At 50.9% G+C, this 12274-nt stretch overlaps 1 protein-coding gene across 1 annotated transcript in view; it reads right to left on the bottom strand.

Annotated features, from left to right (window-relative positions):
- The window catches only part of Soga1 (suppressor of glucose, autophagy associated 1), a 67908-nt gene that overhangs the window by 15637 nt on the left and 39997 nt on the right, over nt 1-12274 (bottom strand). The window contains 6 exon segments of the mRNA XM_032904619.1: nt 2515-2766; nt 4649-4816; nt 5704-5808; nt 6069-6299; nt 8023-8148; nt 11847-11987. Of these exon segments, the coding sequence (XP_032760510.1) occupies nt 2515-2766; nt 4649-4816; nt 5704-5808; nt 6069-6299; nt 8023-8148; nt 11847-11987 (1023 nt within the window).

A 12274-nucleotide genomic window follows, 5' to 3' on the forward strand; every position in this document is an offset into this window, starting at 1 on the left:
GTAGAAAACTCAGCCACCTCGCCAGCACCATGTCTGCCTGTCTGCCACCATGCTTGTCACCATGACACCATGTCTGCCTGTATGCCACCATGCTTGTCACCATGACACCATGTCTGCCTGTATGCCACCATGCTTGTCGCCATGACGACAATGGATTTTTCTCGCCATGACGACAAGAGACTAAACCTCTGGAACGGCTAACTGCCCCTATTAAACGTTTCCTTCATGAGAGTTGCGATGGTCAGGGTGACTCTTCACAGGGATGGAACGCTGACTAAGACACTCTTCCTATCTACTGTTCTGCATGTTGCATGACTGGGAGCACAGTTTATACGGATGTGGCACTGACTTGTGATTGTAGCTCTGGAGTTGCTGGGCCAGGACAACTGAGTACTCCAGGCTCGTCTGGGCCAAATGCTGGGATACACAGAGTCTCAGAACAAATAAAAAAAGGAAGGACAGGGATGGGGGGCGGAGGAAGGAGGAAGAAAATAAGAAATATAGGATGTAGCTTGGGTGTCTTGGTTTGAATGGACGGAAGCAAATTGGTATCAAAGGTTGCAGGAGACAAGAGCTAGGAAGCCAACAAATGCCATACAAGGTCGCTGCTGGGAAATCAAGAACAGGAGTGTACCTACAAGCCGGCAGGTCCCAGCAGTATGTTGCTACCTCACTAAGCATGGCACAGATCTGGTTTAATCACTTCCAAACCACTAAAAAATGATATTAAAAGTCAGGTGGTGATGGTGCATGCCTTTAATCTCAGCATTTGGGAGGCAGAGGCAGGAGGATCTCCGGGAGTTTGGTCTACAGAGCAGGTTCCAGAACACCCAGAGCTACCCAGAGAAACCCTGTCTCAAAAAACCAAAATAATGACAATGAGGAGGAATCATTCCTAGACAGGAAGTGGCCAGATGGTAGAAAAAGACGCTCTAATCAGCTTTCCGCAGGGCACAAGGGATGTGGTTTGAACTGTGGGTGTACCAGTCTGAACTTGCCACACACAGACACCAAGGAAATGTAACCATCAGAGGAACGAAGTTTCTCCAGGTAGTGACCGTGATACTAGAGAAAACCTAGTCCCATGCAGGGGGTCGGTTCAAATCAAGACTCTGCCAGATGTTGGGGCTGGAGAGATGGCTCAGCAGTTAAAAGCACTCGCTGCTTCCCCAGGACTCAGGCTCAGTTCTCAGCACCCACATGGCAGCTCACAGCCATCTAAAACTCTAGTTCCAGGAAACCAGAGGGGACGCTAGCCGGGGGACACCAGGTGTGAACATGGCACCTACATAAGCAAACAGAACATTCATGCACATAAAACAGAAATAAGTAAGACTTTAAATGTGAGGGATTTGGCATAGTTCTGTCCTGTCAGAAACAGGACATTTTGGCTCATTTTTCTCTTCTGCAAAGTGACCTTACAAGGCTGAAAGGGTTTAAGTCGGCATTCTGAGAAGACATACAAAGGCGGCAGCTCTCAGAGGGATGCTCATCTTCCTCATCAGGTGAGTCCAAAGACTGGAGAGGGTCATGAGAACTGGCAAGCAAGAAGCAAGCACGCTGCTCTGGCTACACAGACAGACAGACAGACAGACAGACACACACACACACACATGCACGCACACATGTGTGCACATACACACAAACGTCGAGGAAACCCTCCTGAAGTTGGCTTTCACCCCGCTCTCGATCCATGTCAGAGCCCTGGAATGCAGCACTGTGAATACTGCCCGCACACACACGTGCGATGACTACAGTAGACTCTGGCTGCTTTCTGCGTGTTTGGTTTTTTGAGACAGGGTTTCATGTAAACCAGGCTGGCTTCAAACTCATAAGTAGCCGAGGATGATGACCTTGAAGCTCTAATTCTCCTGCCTTTACCTCCCCCAAAATAGCAGGCATGAGCTGCCATTGTGATCCCATGGTGCTGGGTGGGAATCCAGCCCAGGGCTTCATCTGCGTGAGGCCAGGGCTCTACCAATTGAGTGACGTCACCGGCTCCAAACGACACATGAAACCTAGATGCTGTCAGTGCGGAATGAATGGGAGTCAGTTAAATGGAGCGAGGTTCTCCTCGGAAGAGGAAGTGCACGTGCAGGAACATGATGGCTCAATTAGAGAAAATCAAGTCAAACGGAAGCCCCTCCACAGATGTACACCTGCAGAGCTAGAGGGAGGGAGCCTGATGGAATATACCAGAGACTCTAGTTTTCCTATGCCAATCACTCTTGGCGCTTCCCTTTTGGGTCCTGCGTCTTGATAAGCCCTAGTGATGGGCACATGATTGACACCTGCTCAGTGAGAACTTGTGAGACGAAAGCACTTCCTGATCGCAGCTGCTAAGCTGTCAGACGTGCTCGGGAAACGACAGCCTTCTATGAGGCTGCCATGTGTAAGAGCAAAGCAAGCGATGGTGTGGCGAGGGGCCCGGAAGACCGCCTCAGAGGAAAGGGCCTGGCTCTCACGGCTTTCTCTGAGCTCGGGGCTCCAGTTACCACGGCAGAAGGGCCTTACCTGACTGAGTCGGTTCTGCAGCTCCTTCACTTGCTGCTCCACCTGCTGCTTCTCTCCCTGCAGCCGCTCCACCAGCTGCAGCTTCTCTTGGCTCCAGTGGCGCTCGCTCATCTGCAGCTGCCTCGTCAGCTCCATGACGGCACTGTAGGACTCTGCCAGGAGGTGCTGCTGTTCTTCCCGCTCTCTCTGCAGTGCAGCCTTCCAGTCGGGCCCGGGCCTCTCGCTGGCACCCTTCCCAGCCTTCAGCTCCATCTGCAGGAAGAAGTGCCAGCTAGCTGGATAGCGGGCAGGGGACACTGGCTCCAAACACACACAGGGGAAGCCTTCAGGGATCCTCCACATGCTGTGGACCCCTTCCTACATACAAGACAGACCCTGAACTCAATGTTCCCTTCCTAAGCCCCCGTGAGCAAAGCACTACTTCCTGTCCCTCACTGAAGCCCCAAGGGACTAGGTAAGCATTCCACACCCTGCTACAATAGGCAGAGCCCCCAGCTACTGATAAATGGCACATTTATCAATTCTTACCAGCAGTCCCAATTTCCACGGGTGGAAGACATTCTTTATTCCCCACTCCTACCCCCTCATCCCAGAGGTGCTGTACGGGGACATATACACACAGTCACATAATACACGGGTGCAGAAATGATCCAACATATTTTTCTCCGCCTAGACCTCATCATGGGGAGGCAGGAAAGAAACATACGGCCTCAAGACTCACTGGCCCCATGGATCTGGGAATGCTGATCCTTAGGAGGCTGGTCTGAGAGCAAGAGCTCCTGGAATGGCTGGGCTTGTGAAGCCGTGAGGGGGCCTAGGGGAACGCTGGGAGGTGAGGCTGGAAGAGAGACTGACATCTACAGAGTGGGGAAGAGCACAGGGCACAGGAGAAAGCAAGGAGACTGCACACCAGGCAAGGGTGGAAACGCACCCATGGGAACAAGGAGATGAGAAGCCTGGGGAGTAAGAGCGGGTCTGCTACTTAATACCTAGGAGAGAAACCCAACTCCTCTGGGCCTGCTTGGCCATCTGGCCAGCAGAGACCTTCAGGGTGTGTGTCTCCCATGGCCACAGATGACAAGGAAGGCCCCCTGAGGCCAAGATGTGCTGAAGGAGGCCAGGGGCCCAGTCTGCAGAAGCAGGAAGTCAGAGCATGTTCTGAATGAAAAGCCTGCCTTCCCACTTGTTGGGCCAGAGTTGGGAAACAACTTGCCCCAGGCACACAGCGGAGACCAGACTCCTGGGGGTGCTGGTGAGAGCTCCTTTAGTCAGGCTGGGTGGTTGGAGGGCAGACCCCTAATTTGAGTATGAGAAACACTTTAGAGCCAGTGAGCAGGGGCTAGGAGTCCTTATGAGGAGAGAAGAAAGCAAATGAGGAAAGTAGACAGTGGAGGCCAGGCGGGAGCAGCTTAGTACCACATACAGGTGTGAGGGCGGAAGAAGCCCTAATGAGTCAAGTCCTGAGTTTGTGTACTCTCGACATGGGCACAGTCACATCAAAGACACCTGGAGACCCTGGGACCCATGGAGAAGTGTCAAAGCGGTTTGCCCCACCAGGGCGAGGCTCAGAGGGAAGTGGCAAAGCCTTCTTCTGTGTGTGGGTGATGTTGAGAGCATGCGCAGAAGATGTTCTCCACAGCAGCCCCCTCCAGTATTCGCAGCCTGGAGGCAGCTTCCCTACAGAGTGCTCCTGCCCAGACTAGCTGAACTTGTCCCCTGATCCTGTTGTACACTGTAATCCCCACCCTCCTGGTTTATCTGCATTAAGAACCACCTCTGGTGCTCTAATCAACCTCATAGTAACTAGGCTGTGCTTCCAGAGCACTGTGGATTCTCCACAGAGTCCAGATCACCTGACCCCAGCTTTCTGTGTATCCTTGCGTCTGTGTGACTTTCCTTCACTCTCTCAACACCTTAGTCAGGTCTATTAGGAGTCATGCCGAATGTCACGCACGCGGACGGGCATGGAAGCATTCTGTGAGTCCAGAGTACAACCTATGTTCCTGTCAATTTCCTTGGGGCACATGGTGAAGGGCAGGGGGTCCTGTGTTTCCTTAGCACCCGCCTCTGAGACCTGACCATCTAGATCTGGGCTGGGGAAAAGGGAGTGTCCTCCACACACAAAGAGGCTTACTTGTGAGGCGTGGCCCTTGAGCTCTGCCCGCTCTGTCTCCCAAGTGGCCTTGGCCTTTGCAAACTGCTGCTGAAGTTCAGTCAGACCCCGACGCTCGTCCCGGAGCAGCCAGCACAGCTCCTTCAGTGTGACCTTCATGTCGGCCAGGGTCTTGATGTACTCATTAGGCTGCCGACAGAGTAAGGCCTGGTCAGGAACTTTGTGAAGGCAGGGAGGGCAGCCCTGGCATAGCTGACCTTACCCAGCGGGGCAGCTGGGGCCCTAGAAGCCTCAGAGAGTCCTCAACAGGTCTTCTCACCAGTGAAATGGGGCTGAAGGCTGTCCTAAATAGTTGAGCTGAGCAGCAAGTCTCATACACAATGAGTTCTATTACAGGAGCAGCTATTCTGCCCAAATGCAGAGAAACAACCTTTCCTAGGCTTGGCAGGCCGCAGGGTACAGGTCTCTCCTTCTCCCCGAGCTGGTGCCTCCATGAAGCCCCTCAATGGTGCCAGATTGGATTCCAACCCCTGCCTTGAATCCTTACACACTGCTTGTCCCCAACTCCAGCTCACTGTAGAGCCCTGGGGGGATGTCTTCATGGCCCCCTCTGACCTGTGGCTTGATTTGCCAGTTCTTACTTAAGCCCTCTCGTTGTGTGACCCTGGCCTGGTATCCTTACCCTCCCGCAATGTCCCATCGGCCAGCGCCACTCCAGCGCACCTTGCCACAACTCTGTACATGAAGTCCTCTGGGTTCAATGCAGTCTTTTTTCCATTCTGAATTCAACGAGCCTCTATTCACCCATGGAAATGCACAACACGGGACCCCCTTCTCTAACGCTGCTTCTTATACAACAAACAGATTAACTGCTCCCCTTCTTGTGACATCTGGCCTTCTGTCACTACCCTGGGATGACTGATGTCCCCCTAGCACTGAGCAACTGGTGGTCCAGAATCCAGGCAATGACCATCTACAGACCCTGTGTCCAGTCAGGGCCGAGAAGACGGCAGGAAGTGCTCATTAATGGATAAGGTGCATGCGGGTGAGGTAGGACCAGGAGAAGCTAAACACACCGTGTTCTGGGGCCAGCTGTCCCCTGTGCAGGCCTTGTTATCCGCGTGCTGGGCGTTCATCTCCTCTTCCTCCATCAGCAGGTACAGCTCCTTCATGCTGTTCACCTGTGTGAGAAACCACATTCAATAGACTCAGCCTTCAAAGGCCGGAGAAACCAGCAAGCAGTCCAGGTAGAAAGGAGATGGCGCAGCCATGCAGGAAGGAGGGGTGGTCCAGGATGAACCAAAGCGGGTCACTGACTTCCCATACCTTAACTGTGACCCACTCCCCAACCTGGCACTGTCCGGGCCAAGAAGGAGAAGCAGAACTCATGTCCCAGGTTTCCCTTCTTCCAGTCCCAGGCAAAAGCTATGCTCAGCCGTACCTCCAGGAAGTCATCCTCCTCGCTGGGCAGAACCTTGCCCTGCCGCCAGCGCTTGAGGAACCACCGGAGCTTCATGAAGAGCAGCAGGAAGTTGTGCTTGAACTGCTGGGACTCCTGCACCAGTATGTTCTTTTCTTGGCTCCAGAACTTCTGCTCCAGTCGTCTCTGGAGGCTCAGACTCTGGAGCTCAAACTCCCGCCTCAGCAGCGCCCTCTGCTGGTCTTCTTTCAGCTGTCAGGACAGGAGTGAGCATGGGAGGCCCCCAGTTGATTCCAGGCCCAGACAAGGGAAGGGGGGAACACTAAAGGCAAGTGCCTACTGGGGACCCCTGCCAGGGCTTCTTCCGCCAGCTGCCCATTGTATCCAGGGAGGAAGAACTCTCAGAAGCAGCAGCAGTGGGCTGGAGAGAGAGCCATTACTAAAGTGCCCTCCATACAAGCACAAAGACCCGAGTGCACACTCCAGAACCCACATGTGTAAGCTCAGCCACCCTGCGTAGTCTCATAGGTGAGCCCAGATGCCAGGGAGGGATCCAATCTCAAAACCCTGAGCAAACAGCCTGAGGGACGGTCTCTGGCCACCTTACTCTGAGCACCTACAGAGCATCTGGTGTTTCCCATGAGCTCACATTGGTCTGGGAGCTGTGAAGGGAAGTGGGGACCGCAGAGAGGGCGGTGCAGAGCAGAGACATGCTGGGTTAAGGAAGGCTGAGAAATGTGAAGTATCCTAGGAAGCAACACTGGTTCACAGCGAAGGGAGCCAAAGGCCTGGGATGCATAGCTCTGAGCAAAGCACGTCTGCTCTGTGAGCTCCTGTCTGCAATCCTTCCGCCTCTTCAGCATGTCCTACCATGCACCCCCTCCACAGCAACTACCATATCAGTAAAGCGGGGTCATCTCATAAGGGACGAGTCTGAGACCTGCAGGCTATAATGCGTGCAAGGCGGGTCACACTGGCCACCCAGTGGGGCGGGTTTTTCTTTTTACATTTGCTTACTGTTTTGTATGTGTATGGGTGGACATGGCTGCCGTGGCTTGTGTGTGGTGGTCAGAAGAAGAGAGCAGGTTAGTTCTCTCTCACTGTGTGGGTCCTGGGGATCAGACTCAAGTTGTAAGGCTCAGTGGCAAGTGTCTTTGCCCATGTCACCAGCCTCAAGGCGAACGTTTAACCCATGCTACTACAGAACTATCAAACTGACCCTCAGCCAGGCTTGAAATGGGCACCATTTCAGACAGGAAACTGAGGCCAAGAGGTGAAACAAGAGCTGGAGAGATGGCTCAGGGGTTAAGAGCACTGACTGCTCTTCCAGGGGAACCGGGTTCAATTCCTAGCACCTGCGTCAGGCAGATCAAAGGAAACCTGACACTTCTGGTCTCTGCAGACACCTACACGGACAGTGCATGTATACACACACATCTGCATGTAACTAAAAATAAAAAGTCTTTAAAAATTTTTTTCTTAAAAAAAGAGATGAAACAGAGACAGGCGTGGTGATGGACAGCTTTCATTCCAGCCACTCAGGAGACAGAAGCAGGTGGATTTCTGTGAGTTAGAGTCGACCCAGTCTACATATCAAGTGAACAGCCAGGGTTACATAGAGAGACGCTGTCTCAAACAAACAACGAACAAACAAGCAAATATAACAAAGCGAAACCGAGAAAGAGTAAGTAGGCTCGATGTCCCCTAGATAGCTAACATCACGTGCATGGCTCCAGCCCAGCCAAGCAGATGACAGTAACAAACTCAGGGACACCCTGGCAGTGCAGGCTTGGGGAAGCTTGGGTTTCCCCCAGTGTTACTCCCTTCTGAGGACCCTGCTTATAGTAGTGTTTGATTTCTTCCTATGCTGGGAACAGAGCCCGGAGCCTCTCACATGCTGGAGTTCTACCAAAGAACAGGCCCTTTACCCGGTACCTTCCCTTCTGAGAGACGCTGTAGTAGCTTACAAACCCACCTGGACCATTTTCTGGTTGAAGCTGTCAGCCTCCTCCTTCCGCAGTTGCCGCTCCTGGGACAGCTGCTCCTGCAAGCCCCTGAGGCTGTCGTGGGCCTCGGCCAGGACCAGCTGAAGCTCCTTGATCTACATGGGGTGGGGGCCAGACAAGGAGGAGGGAGAAGACACAGGCTGTGGTCAAAGACCCGCAGTAGCAGGGAATCAACAGAAGCTGGAGTGTCCTCCACCAGGCACAGCCCTGTCCTTACCCAGGGGGTCATCAGGATGGTTAAAGGAAACAATACACATCAAATCCTCTCAATCTGATCTTTTTTTTTTTTTTTTTTTCGGAGCTGAGGACTGAACCCAGGGCCTTGCGCTTGCTAGGCAAGCGCTCTACCACTGAGCTAAATCCCCAGCCCCTCAATCTGATCTTAACATTTCTTTTTTTAAAAATATTTTACTTATTTATTATATACGAGTACACTGTAGCTGTCTTCAGACACAGCAGAAGAGGGCATCAGATCCCATTACAGATGGTTGTGAGCCACCATGTGGTTGCTGGGATTTGAACTCAGGACCTCTGGAAGAGCAGTCAGTGCTCTTAACCATTGAGCCATCTCTCCAGCCCTGATCTTAACATTTCTCTCTTGCAAAGTTATTTGCAAAAAAAAGAAAACTCCTGTGAAAACTAAGTTTGAGTCACAAAGTTGTTCGTAGCCTTTTTAATGGGTTAGATTTAATTAACTGATTAAATCTAATTGATTACTTGTTTCTAATACAAAGTCTCATAATTTCCCACGGGCTGGTCTCAGACTCCTGAGCTCACTGGTCTCTTCCTGTTTCGGCTCCCGAGTAGCTAGAGCTCTAAGGGTTTGCCATTCGCAAGCTAGTTCATTGTTTATAATTAAAAACATAGATGCAGTTTAAATGATAAACAAGGTTTCGAGTGTGTTGAGTGGGTCTGTACGTGTAAAGCTCCATTCAGATGGGCAGCTACAGATGCTGTCTTTGTGTGCTGTCGCATAATAGAAATATGGTAAATATCACTGTGGTTAACCCCGTACTGATCCTGGTCTTCTTCGTATCCTCAGGTAATGATGCAGCTCACAAATTTAATAGTGTTTGTTTGTGGATTTCAATGACTAGGGAATAGGTCATTTTTTAAAAGTTAACCAAGGTCTCCATTCTCTAGGGAAATGGTGTTTTAGAAGCATTTAGAGCTAAATGAAGCTAATTTGTTCCTGGCCCGACAAGATGGCTCAGCAGATAAAGGCACTTGCAGCCAAGCATCAGGACCTGAGTTTGATCCCTGGGACCCACACGGTGGGAGGAGAAAACCAACTCCTACAAATTGTCCTCTACTGTGTGCACATACCCATACACTAAATAAATAAATGTAAAAAGTATTTTTAAAACCTCTTCTTTTACAAGTCTAGACAGACACTAGAAGGGAACACAGAAGTCTAGAGTCTGCTTATGATTCTAGATGCTAATTACAAAACAGGAAGATTGGGGTTGGGGATTTAGCTCAGTGGTAGAGCGCTTGCCTAGCAAGTGCAAGGCCCTGGGTTCGGTCCCCAGCTCGAAAAAAAAAAAAAAAAAAAAAAAAAAAAAAAAAAACAACAAAACATGAAGATCATGATCTTGAGGCCAGTGTGGGCTACATAGCAAAACTCTGTCTTAAAGCACTAAAGGAGAGAGAAGTGTTCAGTTTGTGAAAAGCCATAGGGACCTGTTCTTCCCTTCTCTGTCTCTGCCATTCCCTGTCTCTGTATGTTCATGTGTGTGCATGTGTGTGTGGGTGCATATGTATATGTGTATGCATGTGTGGTGCATGTGTATGTATGCATATGTGTGTATGTGTGGTGCATGTGCCTGTCCATGTGTGTGTGTGTGTGTGTGTGTGTGTGTATGGATGTGTGTTGCCCATGTGTGTGTCCCTGTGTGTATGTGCATTCATGTGTGGTGCATGTGTGTGCACATATGTGTCTATGTGTCTATGTGTGTGCCTGTGTCTGCTTGTGTGTGCATGTGTCTGCTTGTGTATGCATTTGTGTCCATGTGTGTATGTGCATGTGTCTGCTTGTGTGTGTGTCCGTGTGTGTGTGTATGTGTCTTCTTGTGTGTGTGTGTGCATGCATGTGTGTGTGCACATGTATGTGCACACCTTACACGTGCTGAGCAAGTACCTCATCACTGAGCTGTAGCCCCATCCATCACTACTTTGTTGTTATACCCCAGTAACAAATTTTTTTAGACGAGATGAAGTGGGCATGAGGCAGGAGGATCACCAGAACCTGTGAGTTTGAGGCCAGCCTGAGCAACACAGTGAGACTCCATCGCAAAGAAAAAAAAGGATTAAGTATTTCTGGTACCAGGAACAGGAAGGTGGAAATGATCCCAGGCATAGCAGGTGTCCTGCTGTGAAAAAAGTATGTGGCCAATAATATAATTTGGCATTGTCTCTGCAGTGATATGAGGCGTGTCTTGTACACCTGTTCTGTATTAAAAATCTTTGCAGATCGGGCAAGGTGTCATGTGCTCTGGAAGAACAGTCGGGTGCTCTTAACCGCTGAGTCATCTCTCCAGCCCTGCACATCGCTCTTGAACTGGGGTTGGCACCATGCTTAGTCATAGCTACTCAGTAAAGATGATGGAAACTGGGGCTGGAGAGACTGCTCTTCCAGAGGTCCTGAGTTCAAATCCCAGCAAGCACACGGTGGCTCACGACCATCTGTAATGAGATCTGATGCCCTCTTCTGGTGTGTCTGAAGACAGCTACGGTGTACTCATATATAATAAATAAATAAATCTTTAAAAATAAAAAAGAATGGGGGGTTGGGGATTTAGCTCAGTGGTAGAGAACTAAGCATAAGGACTTGGGTTTGGCCCTTAGCTAGGGGAGGGGAGGAGGAATGATGGAAACTGAGTCAATGCGTAAATGAGATCAGAAAATGAGATCTAAGCATCTCAGGTTGTTTCCTCTTCCTCCTCCTCCTCTTCCTCCTCCTCCTCTTCCTCCTTCCTCCCTCCGTCCCTCCCCTCTATGTATATCCATCTCTTGACTGGGGAATCAAAGCTAAGGCCTTCTGCATGCTAAGTACACAGCACTACGACTTAGCTCCATGTTCACACAGGGCTTTCCCTCTTCCTCCTTCACCATGGTTACGAGGATGCCCAGACCACCTTATTAGAGAGTTTGACAACTCTAATAATCAGAGAATCATAGCAACTCTAATAATTCTAGGTGTTGCAGTGGAAAGCTGGGCCCACGGGCTGTGGACATGTCTAAGGCCACCAGACCAGCAGAATGGCTCACACACAGGTTCCCTGAGGCCAAGTGACTTGTCGTGGGCACTGTCCTCATCCTCACCCACAGAGGCTGTGCCAACAACCCTCTGAGGGGCTCCGTTCTTGTCTGTGGCAAATCTGACGATTCACGGGAGGTAAAATGACTTATCCAAGATCTCACAGTCAGCACCCCAGAGACTCACAACAGGAACTCAAACAGCCTGAATGGAGAGACTGTTGCTTCTTTGCTACATAAGTTAGTCATTTCAGGCTGGCCTTCAGTTCAGCATTCCTGCTGCCTCAGCATCCTGACACTGGGGTTACAGTTTCATATTATTCCCTCCCTCCCCCCACCCCCGTCTCCCTCCTTCCCTCTCCCATCCCCCAGCTGTCAGAAGTTTAAAACCAAACAGAATTCTCAAATCCCATACCATCATCCTCCAAGGGCCACACTGCCTGCTCTCTGGAAGTCCTAGCCAATCAGCTTCCTGCTTTCTGGAGGTCCTAGCCAATCAGCTTCCACCCAACAGTTTACTTCAGCCTAGACCCACCTCAGAGGCATAGGAATCATTATCTTCAGCTCGGTAAGGCCTGAAGTTCCGACTAGGGTCAGGCTTGGACTCCAAGTCACCAGCACGGAAGGCCTCTCGGATCCTAGGCTCCCATTCCAGCAGGTCTCTGAAGTCAGGCGGCTACAAGCAGAAGAGATCCATGGGAGAGGCCCAGGAGTGCTACAAAAGTCCCCACCAGGCCTCAGCTCCATAATGGGCTTTGTTCACACGAGAGGGGGCCCAGGTGAATCGGTCTTGCAACCTGGACCAGCCTCACCAGGGTGCACGGCCACAACTCATCTGCTTATTGCAAACGAGCGATGAGGCAAGCGGAAACACTAATTTTGTGAATGGCGAAGCCTTCTGAAACAATTCCATCACCCTGGGACCTGTGTGGTCCCTGCTCACTCTTACTTCAGGAAGACACA

This window comes from Rattus rattus, chromosome 5 (genome assembly GCF_011064425.1).
Source record: "Rattus rattus isolate New Zealand chromosome 5, Rrattus_CSIRO_v1, whole genome shotgun sequence".
NCBI lineage: Eukaryota > Metazoa > Chordata > Mammalia > Rodentia > Muridae > Rattus > Rattus rattus.